This window comes from Apaloderma vittatum, unplaced genomic scaffold (genome assembly GCF_000703405.1).
Source record: "Apaloderma vittatum isolate BGI_N311 unplaced genomic scaffold, ASM70340v1 scaffold21158, whole genome shotgun sequence".
NCBI lineage: Eukaryota > Metazoa > Chordata > Aves > Trogoniformes > Trogonidae > Apaloderma > Apaloderma vittatum.
The window spans coordinates 25,453-45,220 of record NW_009729318.1 but is presented as its reverse complement, the minus strand read 5'-3'; the positions used below and the strand labels follow the sequence as shown (position 1 = coordinate 45,220).

Genomic DNA, 19,768 nt, shown 5'->3' with positions numbered 1-19,768 from the left:
GTTCTACAACTTAACACATCCAGCACAGATTTAGCACAATCATGTTCTAAAAAATGAGTAATACTCTGCAATTTACTTAATTAGTTATCACATTACTATTATATATTAGGTGGTGAAAGAGAACAGGATTTACACATTCACTAGAACACACACGTTCAGTAGAAGAGTATTGCATATGCTGCGTCATTTTCTTTGTGTCAGAATGTGATGAAACGTGTTTTCAGAATTCCTCTTCCTCAGTTTTTGAGCCAGAAGCCAAGAGTAAGGAAATTCCCTGACTCCCAGGGAAGTCTCCCAGCAGTGGTGACCCTGTAGAAGCTCATCTCCCTGTGAGGCTAAATTTACTGGCAGTCCCTAAGCTTTCCAAAGGGCATGTGTGCAGAATGACACTCATCAGATTGACTGCAAAGCTGTCTGAGTTGGATAATACACGAGAATTGATAAGAGCAATCAGAGCTGCTAAGGAAGAGAGCCATTCAAGTTGAAATAATCACAGGTCATCCACGTTTTTGTGGTTAGGGTTGGGATTGGCACTCACACAAAAACGGCTTCTGCAACTTCCAGAGGAAAAAGCTTCTTCATTCTGAACAAAAATAAACTTAAAAAAAGTAAGAGAAAATTGGGAAAATATGCGCAACTTGATTGCAGCAGTTTAGCAGAACAGCTCTCTGAGCCAACTGTATAACGGATGAAAGGTGTAATTGCTGCTTTTTGAGGAGATGGTTGTGGACATTGTAGTATGGGAGGCGGCGTGCACAGATAGAAATAGTATAATAGAAGAAATTAAGATGATACTAAACTGTCTTTATTTCAAAACAGTAATTTTATACTTCACAGAAAAGCGAGATAACCCTCAACCATAAAAGAGCATGCAACATACTTATTTCTAGCAGACAGGTCAACCTGGTAGGACATAATACAAATCTAGACACAATAGAATGCTTAATTTGTGCAACCATTAAGGAAAAAAAAAAAAAAGAGAAATTCCTTGTAATACAGAACTTTTTATTCCTACATGTAGCACTGTGCAAGAATAAAGTAATGTACATTAATGACTCTCATGAACCTGACAAAGCAGATCAACCCCACCTTGAAGGCTGAGACAAGTGAGCAAATGCTGCTCAGGTCTGGATTTCACACCCTCAATCCACCCTGGGAACAGTGTGTGCAGCCCTCGCAGCGAAATGTGAACTCACGGCACACAAGGACCAAATGACACGCTTTGCACAGTGGTGCATTCGACTGGAAAGAGGAAATGGTTGTTGCAAAACCAGCTGAGGAATTAAGCTTTATCAATGTAATTAGAGTTTTCGACGCTTTTGGGGAGTCAAGTTTAGCTCCCCTCTGTAAAGTACGTAAATGGCCATAGTATATCATGGATTAGATTAAACTAGGATAAGGGGACATCTCACTGACATGCTAGTTTGTTTCTGTAACACACAATTTATGGTCTGATATAGTTGAGAAATATTCTGCTAAGAAATTTCTTTATAACAGAATATTCACAGGGTCCAGGGGCTATGCAGGCAAGGAAGGCGACACATAGATCAATTTGAAAATTTTATCAGGAACGGTGGAGCCACTTTGATTTAGAAAAACATACAGTCTTTTTCTCCACATCTCCAGCACATGAAAGTTACCGAGTGGCCTTCAAGGCTTGGCTACCATGAATTGGAAATGGCACATAGGAAATCTGGCTAACTCGAAGTATGATTATTAACAATTTCAATAAAATAAGAAAGTGGACACAGCACAGCAGAAGAATATTCCTATTACCAGGTAAGCCCAGTAAGAGCCATCAGAACCAGATCTATGCTGGTCTTGGCATGCTTCGGCCATGCGTGGTACAGTTAACTGTAGTTACAGTTAAAGGTTCAGACTCCCAAAATTCAGGGAACTGAACAGCGAGATGCGGACCGTGGCGACACGTACACTGGCTGTCCTGATGCATTGTTGGTGTAGGCACATTTTCCTGTTTGAGATTAAGCAGAAAGAATGCTAATGCCTGCATCTCCAGGCCCTCTGTAGCAGCTGGGACCATGATTAACAATTTATCAGAATTATGTTGCAGAATCTGCTCATATGTCTCCTTTAGTCACTGCTGACCAAGCCCACTACACTAATTATTTCAGCAAGGCTGAGACATTTCAGAAGCTGGATAGAGCAGAAGAAAAAAACCAAAAACCCAGGTGACAACATAGCTGTGAGTACAGCAAGAGTCAGCTGAAAACATGGGCTGCTGGAGGTGAGTGAACCCTAAAGCCCCTGCCAAAAGAGTTAAACAAAACCCTGGGGTCTCTGCATGGTTCAGAATTGAGCCGAGGTACTAATTGGATGAAGCCTTTTAACACCACAGAAGTATCAATTAAATGCCAGGCATGTAAAGATGCAGGAGTAAACATCCTCTCTTCAGATGACAAGGAAGTTCTGCATGTCATTTAAATAACTCCTGACTTACTTTCATTCACTCGCATGTCTTCCCTAAGCATGTATTGATCTCACCACATTGACAAAAAATAAATCGCTGCTTATCACTTGTGTCAGTAGTTCCACCAGCTGTTAGAAGCAGATTCAAGTACAATTAATCAACTTCAAGTACATGTAATTCTCACATTCTAATATCTAATCATTACTAGTGATCTTAACTATGAACATTATTAACACTAAATATTCATAACCAAAAAAATCCTCTGTTTGGCACACAACAGATTGCCAGATTTGCATTCACTCAGATTTTTGCCACCACCTAAGAGGCTCCAGAGAATCCAGCATAGTGAGTGAAGCTAAATTACTAGCTTATATAAACTAAAGTTAATTACTAAGGAGTGCTGTGCAAAACACTGTGATCAAAATGCCCTCTGACAAAGAGACTGATACCTAATTCTGCATTACAGGGAGCTTGCTCTGTCCTAAACAGTTACATACTCCTGTTTTCAAGTCAGGCACCTGCACTCTTTCACAAATCAGGGTGTTGGTCACTTCATCACACAGCAGAAAAGAGTTCTGATAGGCTTCTGAGAGGAAAAGACTAGATAGCAAACTCTTCTCCAGATGTCCTACTTTGAATCAAATATTTAAATATTCCTTGGAGCAAAAAATAGAATTCAACATCTGCTTTCTCACAGAATTACTAAATTTTAGAGCACTTCTTATCACACTACCCCTCTCTAGCCCAAACACTAAGTGCATTATAGAAGCTCCAACAGCTTACGTGTCAGATCACTGTCAAATATCTACTTTTAGACAGTTTGCATAATCACTCTGAAGATAAGAGGTGTAATTTCAAATTCCTTCAGGAAAATTAGGGATCTGAGTTCTGATCAACCACACCTTCCTGAGAATTAGATGCATAAAATGCCTATTTTGTGAATTCCCTTAAGACAAAGGTAGAAGACTGAGGTCACCCAACTCTGTAATTTAAGAAAATATCTCTCTATATGCATGTAAAAATTTAGAGGGAAAAAGCAAGATGTGTGAGGTTGTTCTAGTTGTAGTCTGACTGGACTTGACACTTAAAAATTCCATTTCTATACCTCAACACGCACATCTTTATACTGAGTATTTACCTGCATGCTCCCTCTTCTGGGATGCAGCTTAATTCTGTTCACTCAGATACATGATTGAGAAGTACTACTGATTATAAAGTATATGTATGCTATATATTACACATCATTTAAGTACAGATAAAGCAATATATCAAGAAAAAATATCACAAACAAGGAAAAAAATAATCAAACAATTAAGGTAGGTGTAATAGTAAGATATAGCTGCTCAGAAATATTTACCGAGGAGAGAGGCTCCACAGGTTCCTCCGTTCTGGCAGTAATTGTAGCAGTGGTTAGTTTCACACCTTTCACCAGAGTAACTTGGCCAGCAGTGACATCGGGGATCCCCCTTCTCGTTGATAATGCACTTTCCTCCGTTTTCACAGGTTAATTTACAGGTATCATCTGCAGCAATCACACACACAGAGTTGTGTTCAGCAACCCCATTTCATTTAACTGGCGAAATAGAAACTTGCACCTTAAACAGAGCTACAGAGCTCTATCAATGGGGGAACGGGGGAAAAAAACAAACTCTTTTCAGAATGAAGACTATCAATTCTGTTTCCACAGTGCTAGGAAAAAATATTTTCTTAGGAGACCATAACCCAGGGGTTGCACCACCCTGTACAACGGGGCTGGGGGTGAGATGAGAGTTAGGCTTCACCCAAACGATGCCACGGGGAAGCTGACCTCCTTAGGGTGCAAGTCAGTAACGTCAGTATGAATTTAGTTAGTTTAAGAAATGAAAGAATGAACATTGGTTTCACCTGGGGGATTTCAGAAAGTTTCCCAGTCATTATCTGGTCACCTCAGTCCCTTCCTGTCTGATTTTTTGGAGCTCACTTCTACTCTCTCTATTAACAAAGACTCTTCTTGACTAAACCTTATCCAAAGTATTTAAAAGACAATTATTCAGCCTCTAAATCTCCCTCAAAAATTGATATTTGCATATTAACTTGTTGCTCCTAAACTGTATTTTCTGATTTATTCTTTTTCTGGTCTGTTCAGTCTGTACAATCCCTGCCTGCTGCTCGGCACTCACCAAGTCCTTACGGCAGAAGTGCCACCGTCTTAACAGTGAGGTAAGAGGTGACAAAAATTCTGACTAGGCCAGATTTAACCTTCCTATAAAGCTGTTTTGCAATTAGAGCTGTGCCTGCCTTGGAAACACTTTGAAAAATAAATCCATATTAATTTCAGTGAATAAGATGTAAAATCATTCAATGACACAGACAAGAAATTAATTACAGACTAACATACATACAGTGCTCAAACACCCAAAAAACCCGTAATCCTAAGGAAATAGATAAGTATTATTCCAGCCCAAAACTTAACTTTCTAGCAATAAGACTTTTCATTTCTCCCATAGCAAAACAAATCCCGTGAAGCCAGACTGCTTCCTAACTAATCCTACATTTGAGCATACGTGGCTTTTAACCAGAGGGATACCACAAACACGGAGAACTCTTCAGTAATGCAGCCACCAGATGCACGTATTTTTGGTGAATTAATCTGTTTTAAGTTAAACAGCTAACACAAAAGAGTTACAGCTCCCATTTGTCCCGTACTTGTTGAGGTCTACCATGGACTGACACAGGCACACAAACTCCTTTCTTTTATGTTTAAAGAAACACACGGCATAATAAGTGCAGAGTTTAAGAAGATCGGATATCTCTAGCTGAGCCTCCTAATACAACTGTGCTTATAAGCAGCCTTTCCTCTGGATGCACCCAGATCTCTCTTTTACCACTGCCTGCCCCTCCTCAGCAGGGTCTGGCTGCCACTGAGATGGTGCAGATGTAACCTGGGATCAAACCTATTGAAACAAAACTTCTGGGAGCTGATCATCTTTTCAGGCAGTTGCACCTTTCTCAAATTAAAACTAGAGAAGTTATGGTGGAGAACTGACTGCCACATTATAGTTTCAGGTGGCTTACAATAAAAATATGAAATATTGTATGCGCCTACTTTTTTTTTTTTGGTTTCCACCCCAGATATGTACATCTGCTCTAACAAAGCTACTTTGTATTTGGGAGTTCGAGGATGCCCCAGTGTTTTATTTTTTTGGGTGGCTCATTAAATCCTTCGATGTTCCATGAACCATTCTTCAGTTACTCATTACAAAAGTTGTTTAAATGGATAATGTAGCATATCTTATTGGAGAGAAGGTCTATTTTTGTTTTGCTTATCTTATCTGTTTTACTTATCATTAGTCATGAGTTTATAGAGCAGAACGTGGTAACACCAGAATAAATAACACCGAAGTGCAGACAAGTGCTCATTTTTATGAACCTTTCCGATGGCACATTAAAACATGATGTATTTCTCTTCCACAGTATCAAAAGACATATTTAGAACTATAAAACATGAAAGCTACCCTTAAACACACCAACAAGTATATGCCTTCACATTTTTAGGAAAATATACTGAACTAAAAATTGCCCACAATAATGATTTTCTAATCCAACTGGCTTTCAAAGATTTTAGGACACTTATATGTAATGTTTTTAAATGCAACACATGTTATAACTTTATGCAATGGTCAGCTGCAAGGTTCTTAAAAAGCCCATAAAAGTTCATAAAATCTGGTATCATCACAGGACTATTAATATTCATTACTGATTTTGATGTCTATAAAGCATTTTCAATTCAAGAGTTTCAACAGAAATCTAATAAGAAACACAGAAAAGTTTTTGGACTTGAAGCTAAGAAACAGGTCTGTAAGATGTAATGGAGAAGTCAATTTTAAAATACTATGTTAGACTTTAACAATATAAAAGGTTTAATGCTGCTGCTTTGTTGTCTGAAGGTAAATACAAGAATCAAATTACTCTTGCTGATTCACATCGACCACGTACAAAGAGGGATCAGGTGCTTTTGTGTGGGAGACAGGAGTAGAATGGTCCCATATGAGAAGATGGGAAGAAAAGGAATACAGGAGAGAATCACGGAAGAATTGTTATAAAAAGCTGAATACTATTAATTTGAATTACTGAATAAAGACCTCTGAAAGAAGAGCTGCGAACACCTGGAACAAAGGTTTTAAAAAAATTATCAGACAAGTTTCTATGTGAGGTCAATCCACTACTGCTCTGAGCTTGCTGGAACTTGGACTCAAAGACCTCTCAGCTGCTCTTTTCACTTCTGAAATGACATATATAATTTCATTTGTTATCCCACTTCTATTGTAGCTACTGGACCTCTCTAACATGAAAGAAAGGGAAGGTTTACAGGTCATGTAATTTTACATATTCTCTCCAAACCTGCTTATCTAGTCTTTTCTGCTGCCTTGATTTGCCCATTTCAATTGAAATATATCTTTAATAAGGAAATAAATAACTTTGATTTGTGGTTTGTAGATTCTTCGTGAGAAGCACAGATTCCCTCCCCACACTGGAAAATATTCACTTCATGGGCCAGATAGGTATTTGCTCTTCTCTCTGCTCCAGCCAAGGGTATAGCTCATCCTTAACTGAGCTGAATGCACCTATTAAAGAGAGAGTGTAGTGTTCTAATGTTATTGTAAGGTTAGAATCATAGAATCGTTAAGGTTGGAAAAGATCTTTAAGATCATCAAGTCCAACCACCAACACAACAACCACCACGACCACTAAGTCATGTCCTGCAGTGCCATCTCTACATATGTTTTGAATGTCTCCAGGGAGACTCTACCACTTCCCTGGGCAGCCTGTTCCAATGCTTCACCACTCCTTCAGTAAAGAAATTTTTCCCAATATCCAATCTAAATCTCCCCTGGCACAATTTGGGGCAATATCCTCTTGTCCTCTCACTTGTTACTTGGGAGTAGAGACTGATGCTCACCTCACTACAACCTACAATCTTTATAAGGTTGTATAAATCTTCTTGTCCCTCCAGATGAGGGTCCATTTGCCAGTTTTCCATATGCTTAGATCCATCAGAATAAGTTGTAATGGCCAAGTTTTTTTCTGAATGCTTTAAGACAGAACCTCCTCTTTGTTTTCCCTTCACATTTTGTGCTTCCTTAAAAAAAACCTGTTTGCTTTACAATTTTAAATGGAAGAGAAAGGCAAAGGAAAAGATGCCCAGCGAGAAAAATCTAAGACACCTGCTGTAAATGTAACCCATTTCCTTCTGTTCTGGGAAATACCAGTCCCAATAGGAACCCCTTTGTAAATACAGAAGATACTGCTTTGAACGTAAGAATTATTATTTTTTTCAAACCAAAAGCAGATTTCTGTGTGCCCCCCTTTCTGTTTGATCTCTAAAAAGACTGAAAGCAGGACAAAACCCAAGAAGGCAGCACGGATTGAACTGCCATAGCTTTTTGGTAGTACAGTTCCCCAAGGCAGACTTTGTGGGTGAAAAAGAAGTTGTATAAGGATTACTTCTACATCCCCAGGCAAAGCACTAAGCACTAAGCAGTGTGCAAGTCCCCACAGAAATGTGCTAAGGAGGCACCACGATAAATTCAGTGTTTCATCTCTGTTCAGAAGCAACACCAGATCTGAGTCCTTATAATTTTTCTGATGTGTTTTATTCAGCTAAGACAGCACAAATATATCCTTTTTAAAATGAAAATGATAAATGTGCAGCTACAAGATACGCAGCTCTTGGAAGCGTTCATTACTCTTGCTCATTCAGCTGTGGTATCCAGCTTTCCTCCTTTGCAAGTCTCTATTTTCATCCTCTTGGTACGTTTTTAGTTTCATTGAGCTACAATTAGATACAACAAATGTAATGGATGCAAATCCAGTGGTCTCTTTTAGGACAATGAAGTGGTACTTTGCCCCTTTGAAAACTAAAGGGCAGCTTCTAAACTGAAGAAGTCAGGCCTGTTATAGTCAATAAATAAACCACAAAAGAACTGCGGTCTGTCAGTCATAATCATCTAGGGAGAAATGAGATCGAAGCTTATCTAAGAACACATAGGAACTCGCTTTCATTTTGTTATAAAAACATTCCGAACGATACAACACACATATGTTATAACATCTCCAGCTTGAAAAAGCCAAAGCAAACCCAAAAGCTGTTTCTCATCAGTTGTGTGAGATGCTGGGGAAACGGCTGTCTGAAGCAATCTGGATTCAGTCTTAAAGAAAGCTACTGAGGATTCAACGTTTAGAATTCCTTACATAGGATTTGTGAAGAAAAAGCAACTCAATGGATCAAACCAGTAGTAATACTGTGCAGAATTTCAAGATGTAGCTCAATTTTCTTTTGTTAAAAAAACCCTCAAGAAACAACAGCAATCCAATGAACAAGAATCTGAGTCAGTTTTGGGGACATAGTCAGAAGAAACAGAGCAAGACAGAGATTACCTCTCAGTCACCAACCTTAAGGTAGACAGATTAATAAGAAATTGTACAAAGTGTGTAAGGCATTGTTACAATAGTCATGTTCAAAACTACCAAAGTGAAGGACAGCACAACCATGTTGAAGATTATCATTAGTAGTTGGAAGACATTTTTCACAAGGACACAGACATATGCATTGTCAAAAAAGAATCTTCAAATAGACTCTCCTGGGGGGCACTATTCCAGAGGGATGGGAAGTGGAGATGACTGTCTCTTTTTGACACTAAGTCATAGAAATGTACTATTAGCTTCCTTACTAGATTTTAAAAGACCCAAAACCTTACAGACACTAAAAAATACTATAAATGTTCAACATACTACTGTTTACTATTGTAACTTGAATTACGTATTATTCAAAAAGTAATAGTTTAGTCGAACTAAGATCTTGATATCCACATTTACTAATTTGTGAAACTAAAAGACTTCTTAGATGAAATAGCTGCTGTGTAAGAATAAAACCACCAGTACAAGTCACTCCTATTGCTAATTGAATGACATCCATAAATTAGTGGTAATATATTTTTAACATATTAAATGTATGTAAATTGTTGTAACTTATCCGTTATGTAATACTGTAGTGTGATCAAACAAGTTAAAAAACCAAATGAATACCCAAGTTAAAAAGTGTTTTGACAGGCAGTCATGTCACAAATTAAAATCTTCCAGATATCATTCTTCTACGGACAAATTAGAAGACCACTAAAATCAACTGGAATTTTTCAAGCGACTTTGAATAAGGATTTTATTGCAGACCGACAAAATATATGACTATATAACCTGCCTTGGGATTAATGTCAGGTCACTCTCCTACAACATATAGGTTTTGACAGTCCTGTAAGGCAGGAATTGCCTTTGGGTTACTGACATCCATAACTGCCAAAAAATGCTCTTAGACAGCGAAGACAATATAATGTGAGATTTAAACAAGGTGAGTGTATGTGTTTTAGAACATTTTACGTGTTTTCTAGCTCTTCATAAGAAAGACTATGTATCCTACATTTTTTTTATTTCATACAGTGTAACTTCTGAAGGAAAATAATCTGGTTTAGAACTTGATTTGTCTTTTGTTTGCAGGCTATTAGTGACCTATTAATGGCAAGTGGCTTGTCAGCCAGTCATTAATTATAAACCTGTATTAATTCAAGGTGCTGATCTTCAGGTCAACTCTGATCTTTCCAGGAATCTCTGCTGATCCTTGGAAGCATAAGTGGAGCGTCAGCATGAAAGAAACGTTTAACATCCACTTCATACTTTTGTTTAAGAAGTCAAAACAGTGCAAAAACATACAGCTGTCAGTGTGCTATGATACTGAGGCTTGTTTCAGTTAACAATTTAGAATCTGTGAGGCTACACAACTTGCAAGCTACTACTACAAAAATAACACACAAGAAAAAAGGTAGGAAAAAAGCCTATACTAGACATTGATTGAATATAATTGTAATCAGAAAAGTAAGAAACACTTACTCAGCAGCCCTTTAAAAAGGCATAACAGATACTACAGTTGCGTGAAGATGCTGAAAATTACTATGTATTAAAAATGCTTATCTAGGCATTTTCTGTCTATTCATAAAAATCCTAGAACATCAAAATAATTTAAAAGCCATGTCAGATCTAAAAACCTACCTTCCCGAAAACTCTACCACAGCATAACCTTTTGTCCTCCTAATAAAATTTCAGCGTTACTGAAATTATAGGTTCAAATTACTACCAATCACTTTTTTTTTTTTATTTGTCCCATCTTCAACCCCTACTCAGTAAAAACAGGTCATTTGAAATGTTTTTCAGGTGGTAGTGTTTCAGCAGAAAATCTTGATGAGTACCCAGCTCAGATGAACCAGGAGCTGCCACCTGGAGGGGCAGGGAAGGTAGATGCTCTCTGAAGACACAGGGCACTGTGTTACACTAATTTCTCTCAAGAGTTAGAAACCTTAGTATGTTATACTAATGTTTTCTATTACATCAACTTCAGTGATATCACTTCTCCCCTTACGGTGAAAATTGTTGTAAACCAGCTATAAACTAATTCATAGTTAGGTAAATATGCATTGATAGCTTTTAAACCAAGGGTGTACAGAAATAAAACTTCCATTTACTGTATTTTTGCTAAAACATGGTGTAGGACATATAAAAGTTGGTAATGTAAATACACTGCATACAATGTACTCCTATATAAAAAAATACATGAATGACTGTCTTGACTAGGACTAGTTTTCTAATATTATTTTACTCTAAATAATTCTTACATTTCTTGATACAGAAAGAGAAATGCTGCTAGATAGGAAAACTAATTAATATCACATTCCAAACCACCACAACACTGTTGTGTTAATCCCGTATTTAAAGACTAGGCAGCATAAATAAGTGAGATTTTCTCCACAGAATAAAGGCAATTTAGATAAATTAATTTGATTGCTAAATTGAGCATTTTAAATACTGAGGATCTCACCAAAATATCTTACTTACAAAATCACTTATTCTTCTGAGTCTAGAATTAAACCTAAACACATCCTAATACAAATCTTACTCTAGGATTTGTGGAACTGTCTAAAATTCAAGCTGTCTAAGAATTCATTCCAGCAGTCTGACTACCTTAGGTTTAGCCTCAATTAGAGTGGGAATAGTTCTAGGGTGCTTAATAATCTTCCATGGAAAAGAAGCTTTTTTCCCCTCCCTAGAATAGAGCAAGAGCTTTAACCATCAAGTATCGTTTCCTGTGTCTTTATATTAGTCATTACAGATGTTACTGAAAGTTTTAATTTTAGATAAAAATACTTCAGCACTTTTTTTTTGTCTGTTACTTCAAAGTCATTATTATCTGCTATGTTGCTCTTACTGCCTTTTGACTATTGTTGCAATCTAAGTAGAAGTGTTTCTTTTAGCGTTTAAGTTTTTTTTTTTCGCATGAATGACTACTGTTTAATTTGGAATCCAAAATGCTCCAGAACTTTTCAAACTTATTTTAGTCTCTCTCTATATATACAAAAATAGATAAATATTTATATATATGTATGTATAGATAGATATAAACATTCACTTTTAAATAACATCTTGTATAAGTTCAGCTGAAAGCTCAATTTTCATTTTGATGAATATAAACAGAGATTTTTTTGACTCAGGGACTTTGCTTCTCCATATTTCGTTTCCATTTCAGATAAGTAATATGCATATTGAATGTCACAAAGCTCTTGACTCACAGACAGTCTAGCCTTTTGCAATAACAAAAACTCAGCAGTTATTTATTTTCTGGTTCTCACGCAGTTTTCAACACCTACCTAAGAGGCTTTGATCAATACATGTCCCATTCACCAAAGTTTTTCCTTCTGGACAAGCGCATGTTGCTCCAAAAGGGTTGAGTAAACAAATGAATTCACATGTCAGGTCCAAGCATGGATTAGGCACTGTTTAAAAAGACAAAATATTAAAAAAATAATATTTTTTTTAAGAATAAAACTGTATTCTAGAAGTAAATAAAAATAATAAGATTTAAAAAATCTAATAGACTTCCAGTTTTCAGAATATCAATGGCTTGAACAGTGAACGCATTCAGTCAAATGGCAGTGTAAGATACACCAGGATAGAATTTATTCTTGTAACAAAAGAATGTTGCAGTAGTCTGCAGTAAAAATCTTGTCTGTGGCTAGAGGGATTTGTATTCAGAGCTCTTCTAATTTTTTTTTCTACCTCATCTGCAGTGCAGGTACGCAAGGCAAGCATTTGTCCAATGTCCTTTCAAAGGAGAGAAAAACGCATCAACAAATCTAAATCAAACTTACATAAATAAAAATGACTAAATCTATCTTCAGTTTGTAAAACCAGGCTGTTTTATACTTATACAACTTGGTTACTTTTTTCCCCCGAGATGAACCTGCTCAATATTGAGTTTAAAGTAATTATGCTTACTCACAGTCCATTTGTTTGTAGCGATGAAAAATCAAGGCACTTTTTGCTTTATCAACATCCACTCTTAAATATTCTACAAGACTCCTGCCAAATTTGTGTACTTTAAATGCACCATTTTTAGGACCAGCTCCATATATGTAATCCTCAAAAATATCAATTCTATGTGGATGCAGTAAACCTTGAATAGAAATGAATAATAAATAAAAATACATATTCATACTTAAATAACAAATGACTTTGGATAATTTTAATTGCATTATTGCAATTACCACCTAAAGACATTATTATTCAAATAGCTTATTTTGTAGCTACAAAGACTTCAAAAAACTCATCGTCTTAAAAGGAACTCTTTTCATACTACAAGCAATGAAATCTCAAGCTTTGAATTAGCTTTCCACACAATTAAGTCTCAGAAACTGGTTTGTTATTGAAAAGTAGGGAAATCCTACAGTAACAAGTAGCTAATTACACCATACTTAGGTACGATACTTGAACAAGGTGTATGTGACAAGAAACAGATTATTTTGCTGTACATAAAAGATACTATTCTGCCAAAATGTTTCTCGATCTCCTTAACATATTTGAAATGCTAGCTTTCACACTACGCTTAATGTATACTTATACTCATGTAATCACAATGTTATCCAATAATACCTATGGTAATGATTAGATAACAAATGGGTTTGCCCATATCACCATATCTTTGTTTCCCTAAAGTAAATTTATCAGATTATCTTATAGCTAAAATTATTTCAGCTTAAATATCTATTTGTTTAGATAATAACTGAAGTACTATCTAACAAAAGCTAAGAATATTACTCAATAATCACTGCTTTTTGCTTACATAGTTTATCTGAATCGTGAAGTTACTGCCAAAAACCTTCCAAAAGAACAGAAATCATATTATTTTAAAGGTCTTCATACCTTGTTTAGTGCTCACAGACACAACTGAATCAGAACCATCAAAAAGAACGCTGCCAATAACAGATAGTTCAAAATCAGCCCAGAACAAACGCTGACTGAACTGATCAACTACGAGACCTACAAAGAAAATACAGTTTAAATAGGTATATATAACCTGACTCAAAATTTCGTATTTTTATGGAACAGTACATTTTTATGTCATTCATATTCCTGTGAACACAAAATTTGGTGTCAATGAAAAAACGTGACTGAAAACCTCCCATCATTCTTCACCTATTCTTCCAACGCCAGGACCTTTTCAAAACCACTATCCTCAGCAGGTAAGGATATATACAGATGGATATTAAATTTATAGAATCCAATCCTGTAATTTGCTCTACTAACAAAAATCTATTACGTCAATAGATTCCTCATCAGTGGCACCAGCGTGTCCACCCGTTAAATCAAGGCACTTGGGTTTCACACGGTCTTCCTAACCCATCCTGTTGACACAAGTAAATAATTGTGTTGCTTTTTTTTTATTAATTACCAATACTTCACATGTAGTAAGTACTAGGGAATCAAAAAAATCAGATTATTTTAATTACACTAGCGCTGCAACACTTAAACAGCAATATTGACAGATGTGTATATTCGTATATATACAAAAAGAAAGCACAAGAGTGAGTGACTGACAGCACAAATGGGAATAAATAACGTGGTGACTACTCAATCTCTAGGCAACAACTAAATAGTTAAATCAAGCAGTCTCTGTTTCATAGAGGATGAATAAATGATTAATATGCCACTTTAGTTCACGTCCAAAGCTTTAGCCTGAAAAAATATTTGAAACATGAAATAATTTTGTTCTGAGCTTTTGAAGCTGTAGCGTATTTTTAATAAGAAAGGGGGAAAAAATGTATTTTTCTATTTATGTAAGTAGGTAAGTCAGAAAAAATACATCAAAAGAAATATGTAAAGCAAAAGTACCCCTCTTAAGGCCATAAATTAATCACCTACAGATAGATAAGAGGAAGCACAAGAAGTCTGATGCATAGATCAGTAAAATATGTTTACATTTGCCATTGCAATTTAAATAAAATCCCACAACTCTTCAAAACAAACACCTGTATTCAGGCATACAGACAAAGAGAATAATTTCTGGCAATGTGTCAGCTCTGTGTGACACATGGCACCTGTAAGGGGTAATATTTATAAGCAGTCCCTAGTCTCTACCTTTAAATTACTCTTCATATTTCAATTAGAATATTTAAATAACAAATAATAAATATGTAGCATTCTCAATGTATCTTTCAAAGTATCTGAAATAAAATGTAAAACAAGCACTTATTTTTGATTTATTTGTACAATACTTCTGAGATAGTAACTTTAATGTAAATTCTGCAAACACAATCCCAAGTGTTCAAACTCTCACTTGAAATACAAAAGGCATATTTAGAGATAAATTTAAGAGCAGTGGAACACAAATGCTCAGTAAAAATCTTAAACTTCATCTAAACAGTAGTAGCAAAGTCTCACTTGGGAAGAAAAGGCTTGAAAAATTTCTTTGCATTCCATCTACAAAGAGATGGATCTGTGTGAAATACCTGACAAAAAATTAAGAGACTGCATAAAAATCATCTTTCTATCATGAAGTAAAGGAAGAAGAGCACAGAAGGACACCACAAAAGTGGTTTCAGCCAGTCGCTACAGGAAAATGCAATACCATGGCAATGCATTTGAGAAATTCCCTCTTTGCACAGTCCGCTCATTTTTGGCAATTCTGTTAATTTTCTTAACATTGATTCTATTAATCCTTGTAAGGAGACAGAATTCTGGTTAAATGCTTATATGAAACTTTTCTATATAAAATACATCAAGGAAAATTTTATGAAGAAAAGCTCTTGTGGTTCGGTTTCCAGTCAGGGAAGAAGTAAATACTTGTATTTTCAAAAAAGTTTGCTACCTTTACTATCTACAAAATCCAATAAAGTCACTAACCTTATACTGATGGAAAAAAACCCAAACAAAACTAAATCCAAAACTCCACCAGGTTTAAATATCCTTTCCTGAGCAGGAAAGTGATGACTGGCTCTGTAGGACATAAACCTGGCAAGTAACCATACTGATAATAAGGGTCAAAAAAGCACAATTCCAGCAATTAGAACTAAATCTAACAATTTGTGTATCCGATACCTTCACAAAGTTTTATCTAAGTTCATCAAAGGATATGTAACGACTCTGACAAACATAAAATTCTGCTGTCTTTCAGTCTGAATAATCAGAAGCTTCTTACTGAATTTACTATTGTCTATGTACTTTTTATTATTACTACTATTGTGCTTTCTACTTACCTAAGTAGCATAAGCTTCCTCTCCGGAAAGCTTTCCTTATCACATATGTAGTTTCTTAATTTGCTACATTTCTATTTAATCATGACAATAAATAAAGTTTCCTTTAAGAGATGTGTGTAATTTGCATATACAACACCATAAACGCACTATAGCATGGGACTTAACAGTCTGTTTAAATACTATTACTTGTTGCTGTGATAGTAGCAGCTTCTGAGATGCTGAGATATTCAGATAGCATCCTCTTGAAAGAAGCTGGTGTTTCAATTATGCCTACCAAAGTTGGACAATCCCTCATTTGCAATGCAATAATAACAAGTTATCATTGTAAGCCTGGAGAAACATCAAACATTGCACGAGAAACTGGGTCATGAACAAATCATTTGTGGTTTCAAGACAGGTTGCTGCTATTTAAGAGAGACATATTTCATCCTGGATTTATCACTTTCTTTGTCATAAAAATTATTTTTATCCTGCCAATGGAGTCTTAATGGTAATTCACAAGTTCTGTAAAATACCGAGATAATTAGGTTGCTGCTGCGTGGAATACCTAAACCTTGCTTTAAACTATTTGCAGCGTATTCAGTAAAGTAACTAGAAGAGGCCATGAGATTTCATATCCATTTGTTAAATGTGTCTTACCACTAACTGGTGTTCACTTAACTTGATTTGCTTGTGCATTGTTACTGAATAAATCCCATTTTAACTGATTACACATAGTCCTTTGATACTGCTTCTGAACAAAAAGAATATGTATTTTAAAGATTTGGGGTTGTTGATTCTTTTCGGTGCTTTTTTGTTTGTTTTTGGTTTTGTTTGTTTTTGCAAATTGAGAAACTGGAATTCAGCCAAATTTACACCGAGTTAGCAAGTGTCATGTAATTACGAAAAATGGATAAGCTGTATACCTGTAGGTCTCTGTAAATTCTTTTGAACTAATATCCTTCTCAGAGTACCATCCATAGATGACTCCTCTATGTGAGAGCGATCTCCAATAACTGTCCAGTACATCATCCTAGAAGGATCAAACACAAAAAATAATTGATATTAAACTATTATAAGCCTTTAAATCTACCTTAAAGATAGGAGGTAACTGATCCTGATTTACAGACAGGAAAGTTGAGTAAATGACTTGGAAAAGTAAATATCATTTTAGTTCTCTTACTCAACATTTTTGTTTGAATTGCCAAGACAGGGTAATATTGCAACATACATACCCCTTTTGAGGATTTACAGCGATTGCGTACGGTTCTCCTGCCATGCTTGTGAGGAGCCTTGTACAGTTTGGTCCGTTCAATTGCCCTACGTTGATGGAGTATCTCAGACTAGTCCAATGAGTTGTGTAGTAGCTGAACCAATGCATTCTGGAATGATCAGTCCAGTAAATATTTCCAGCAACCCAGTCAACAGCAATGCCCCTAGGTCTTTTGAATTCTGGGCACTGAAAGGAACAGATGTTAAAGTCAGATTTGCAGAAATGACCTTTCACAGCAGCTGCATGGTCACGCATTTATGTAACCTTTTACAGTTAAGTAACTTTTACCTCTAATGTGGTGAAATATTAAAAACCACTGCATTGGAAGGACATAAATGCCACCTGTAGGACATAAGCTCTAAGTGATCTGCTGACAAGTCTATTCAATGCAGAGGAACAAGTCAATGCTTCAAAACTGTTTTCTACATTAAGAAGAAGGCACTTAGGCAGGAACTACTCGAAATACTGATACTGAAGCAAAAGAATGTTACATGTTAAATGTGGTAACTCGAAAAGAAAGGAAATGCGAGAATGAAGATCATACAACTATTATATTCCACGTGGAACTACAGTACGATGTCCCATCCCAAAGCCCTCAGAGAAAATGGCACTTGAGACCATCCTGAGGTATGGCTGCCCAGCAGTCTGCCAAGCATAAATAAACCATTGCTTTTAGAAAACTGCATAAAATTACCTCTAAATTCTGAACAATACCAGTATACAATTGCAAGGAATTTTTTAAAATGCTTTCCTTCCCTTGCTGTTAACTGTTCCTGTGTTCCACTAGCAATTAAAACTAGAGTTAGTGCAATATCCAGCTTTGCATGTAAACAAGGCTTGACTGATTTTAAGTTTAAAATTATAAACTGTAGTTTCTCTGTCTTAAGGTCTAGATCCTAAAAAATGGTCCTCAGGATTGAAGTTCATATTGCAAATAAGAGACATCAATGAACGAGTCCATCTAAGGTCTACTAGAATTCCTGCGATAGGAGTAGAATCTTTAAAATAGCACTATCCAACTATTTCTAACATGAATGCAGCATATTGTAAAAAAATACAAGACCCGCATGAACTAAATACATATGCAATTGTTTGCCTGTTTACCTAAAATGACATCAAGTTAAATTCTGAACAAAAATATCTATTCCTTGACAAATGTAGCAATGGATACCACTGAGCTACTCAGCTAAAAGTCAGGAAAGAAAATCTTAAAATAACTTGTTTTTCTTCATGTGTCAGTTCCCTAATACCACAAGACATTTGTAGACTATTTTCATCATAAAATAAAGATAATTTCATTCTCTAGGTGAAATAATATTGCTGCGAGGGTGAATTTAAATAGTTCATTGCTCGTAAACCTTTAATTCTGCAAAAGTGTCATAGAATGCATGTTCTAAAGATATACAGAACACTAACTTTCCATTTAGATGAATACTAATGCAGCAAAATCAATCACTGTATTTACAAGACAGTATTGCTTTAAAAACAGGGTCAGTGATTTTTTTTTTTCAAGTGTAACAAAATAGTGGGCCATAATTCTCTGTTAAGAAATGCTACTGGCAGCATATGCTTCCAGAAATACAATCAGAATAAAGTTGTGTGGCTTTTTTTTTTTTAAGAGATGTAGCATTTGCTTGCAACAACCTCTTTTCTTCTTTGTTACATTATCTAGGTAATATTAGTGCAAAAGACAAAGATGCCCCCAAACGCAGGTATTTGCAGATAAGCATTATTGTAATTTTAATCCAAACTCCTTTTGATTCTGGGTAATATTCAGGCACTTGTGTCAAGAAGTCTCTCATACCTGGAGATCTCCAGTTACTGCTTTGGAGACCACAAGGGTTAATGGCACCGGCCTACAAGGCTGGGACCACATATTCTTTAAAAAGGAGAGCAGCTATCACAGAAAGCACAGTCCTTTCTTTGGCAAAAGACTCTGGAACAAGGTTGGGTTGCTCACTAACACCGACCCTTTCTCATTCTTCTCAACTACAGAGGAGAAGAGAAATTCCAGTAATGCCGACATGCATAATAAAGATCAAATGAACAAGGAGATAACCAGAAACGAAAAGCAGCCATCTGCTGTAAGAGATTAAAAAAGAGAATAAAAACCACTAGCTGATGCCATGGCTGTGTAATTCTCAGTTGTGTTCATTAAATTTCAGCCTACATCATATTTCTGATGTCTTATGTGTCTTCTCGTACTGTCTAGGAAAATTACTTACTGTAAATGAGCTTTAGGTAAAAGCTTATTTGGATTATGTTAATGCTGAAGAATGATTTTGCATACAGAATAAGGATGAAAATACAGGAACAAAACCATATTAATAGTTTCTGCAGTTATTTTAGTCCTCTTTGATGCTAAATAGTACATACTATGACTTACTAGACAAATTAGGGTTTGAAGCCTAATCGCCTTTTATTATAGTATGGTAGTGTCTGCACAACTATGGACCATGTCAGCTCGATGGCTTTCCA

At 36.0% G+C, this 19,768-nt stretch overlaps 1 protein-coding gene across 1 annotated transcript in view; it reads right to left on the bottom strand.

Moving 5' to 3' along the window:
- Positions 1-490: 490 nt before the first annotated feature.
- LRP1B (low density lipoprotein receptor-related protein 1B) overlaps positions 491-19,768 on the bottom strand; it is a gene marked incomplete at its 5' end in the record, with an annotated part of 40,366 nt that continues 21,088 nt past the window's right edge. Inside the window, 8 exons of the mRNA XM_009874395.1 lie at positions 491-583; positions 1,865-2,031; positions 3,786-3,950; positions 12,154-12,279; positions 12,786-12,959; positions 13,706-13,822; positions 16,944-17,050; positions 17,253-17,476. Of these exons, the coding sequence (XP_009872697.1) occupies positions 491-583; positions 1,865-2,031; positions 3,786-3,950; positions 12,154-12,279; positions 12,786-12,959; positions 13,706-13,822; positions 16,944-17,050; positions 17,253-17,476 (1,173 nt within the window). The remainder of the gene's footprint in view (positions 584-1,864; positions 2,032-3,785; positions 3,951-12,153; positions 12,280-12,785; positions 12,960-13,705; positions 13,823-16,943; positions 17,051-17,252; positions 17,477-19,768) is intronic.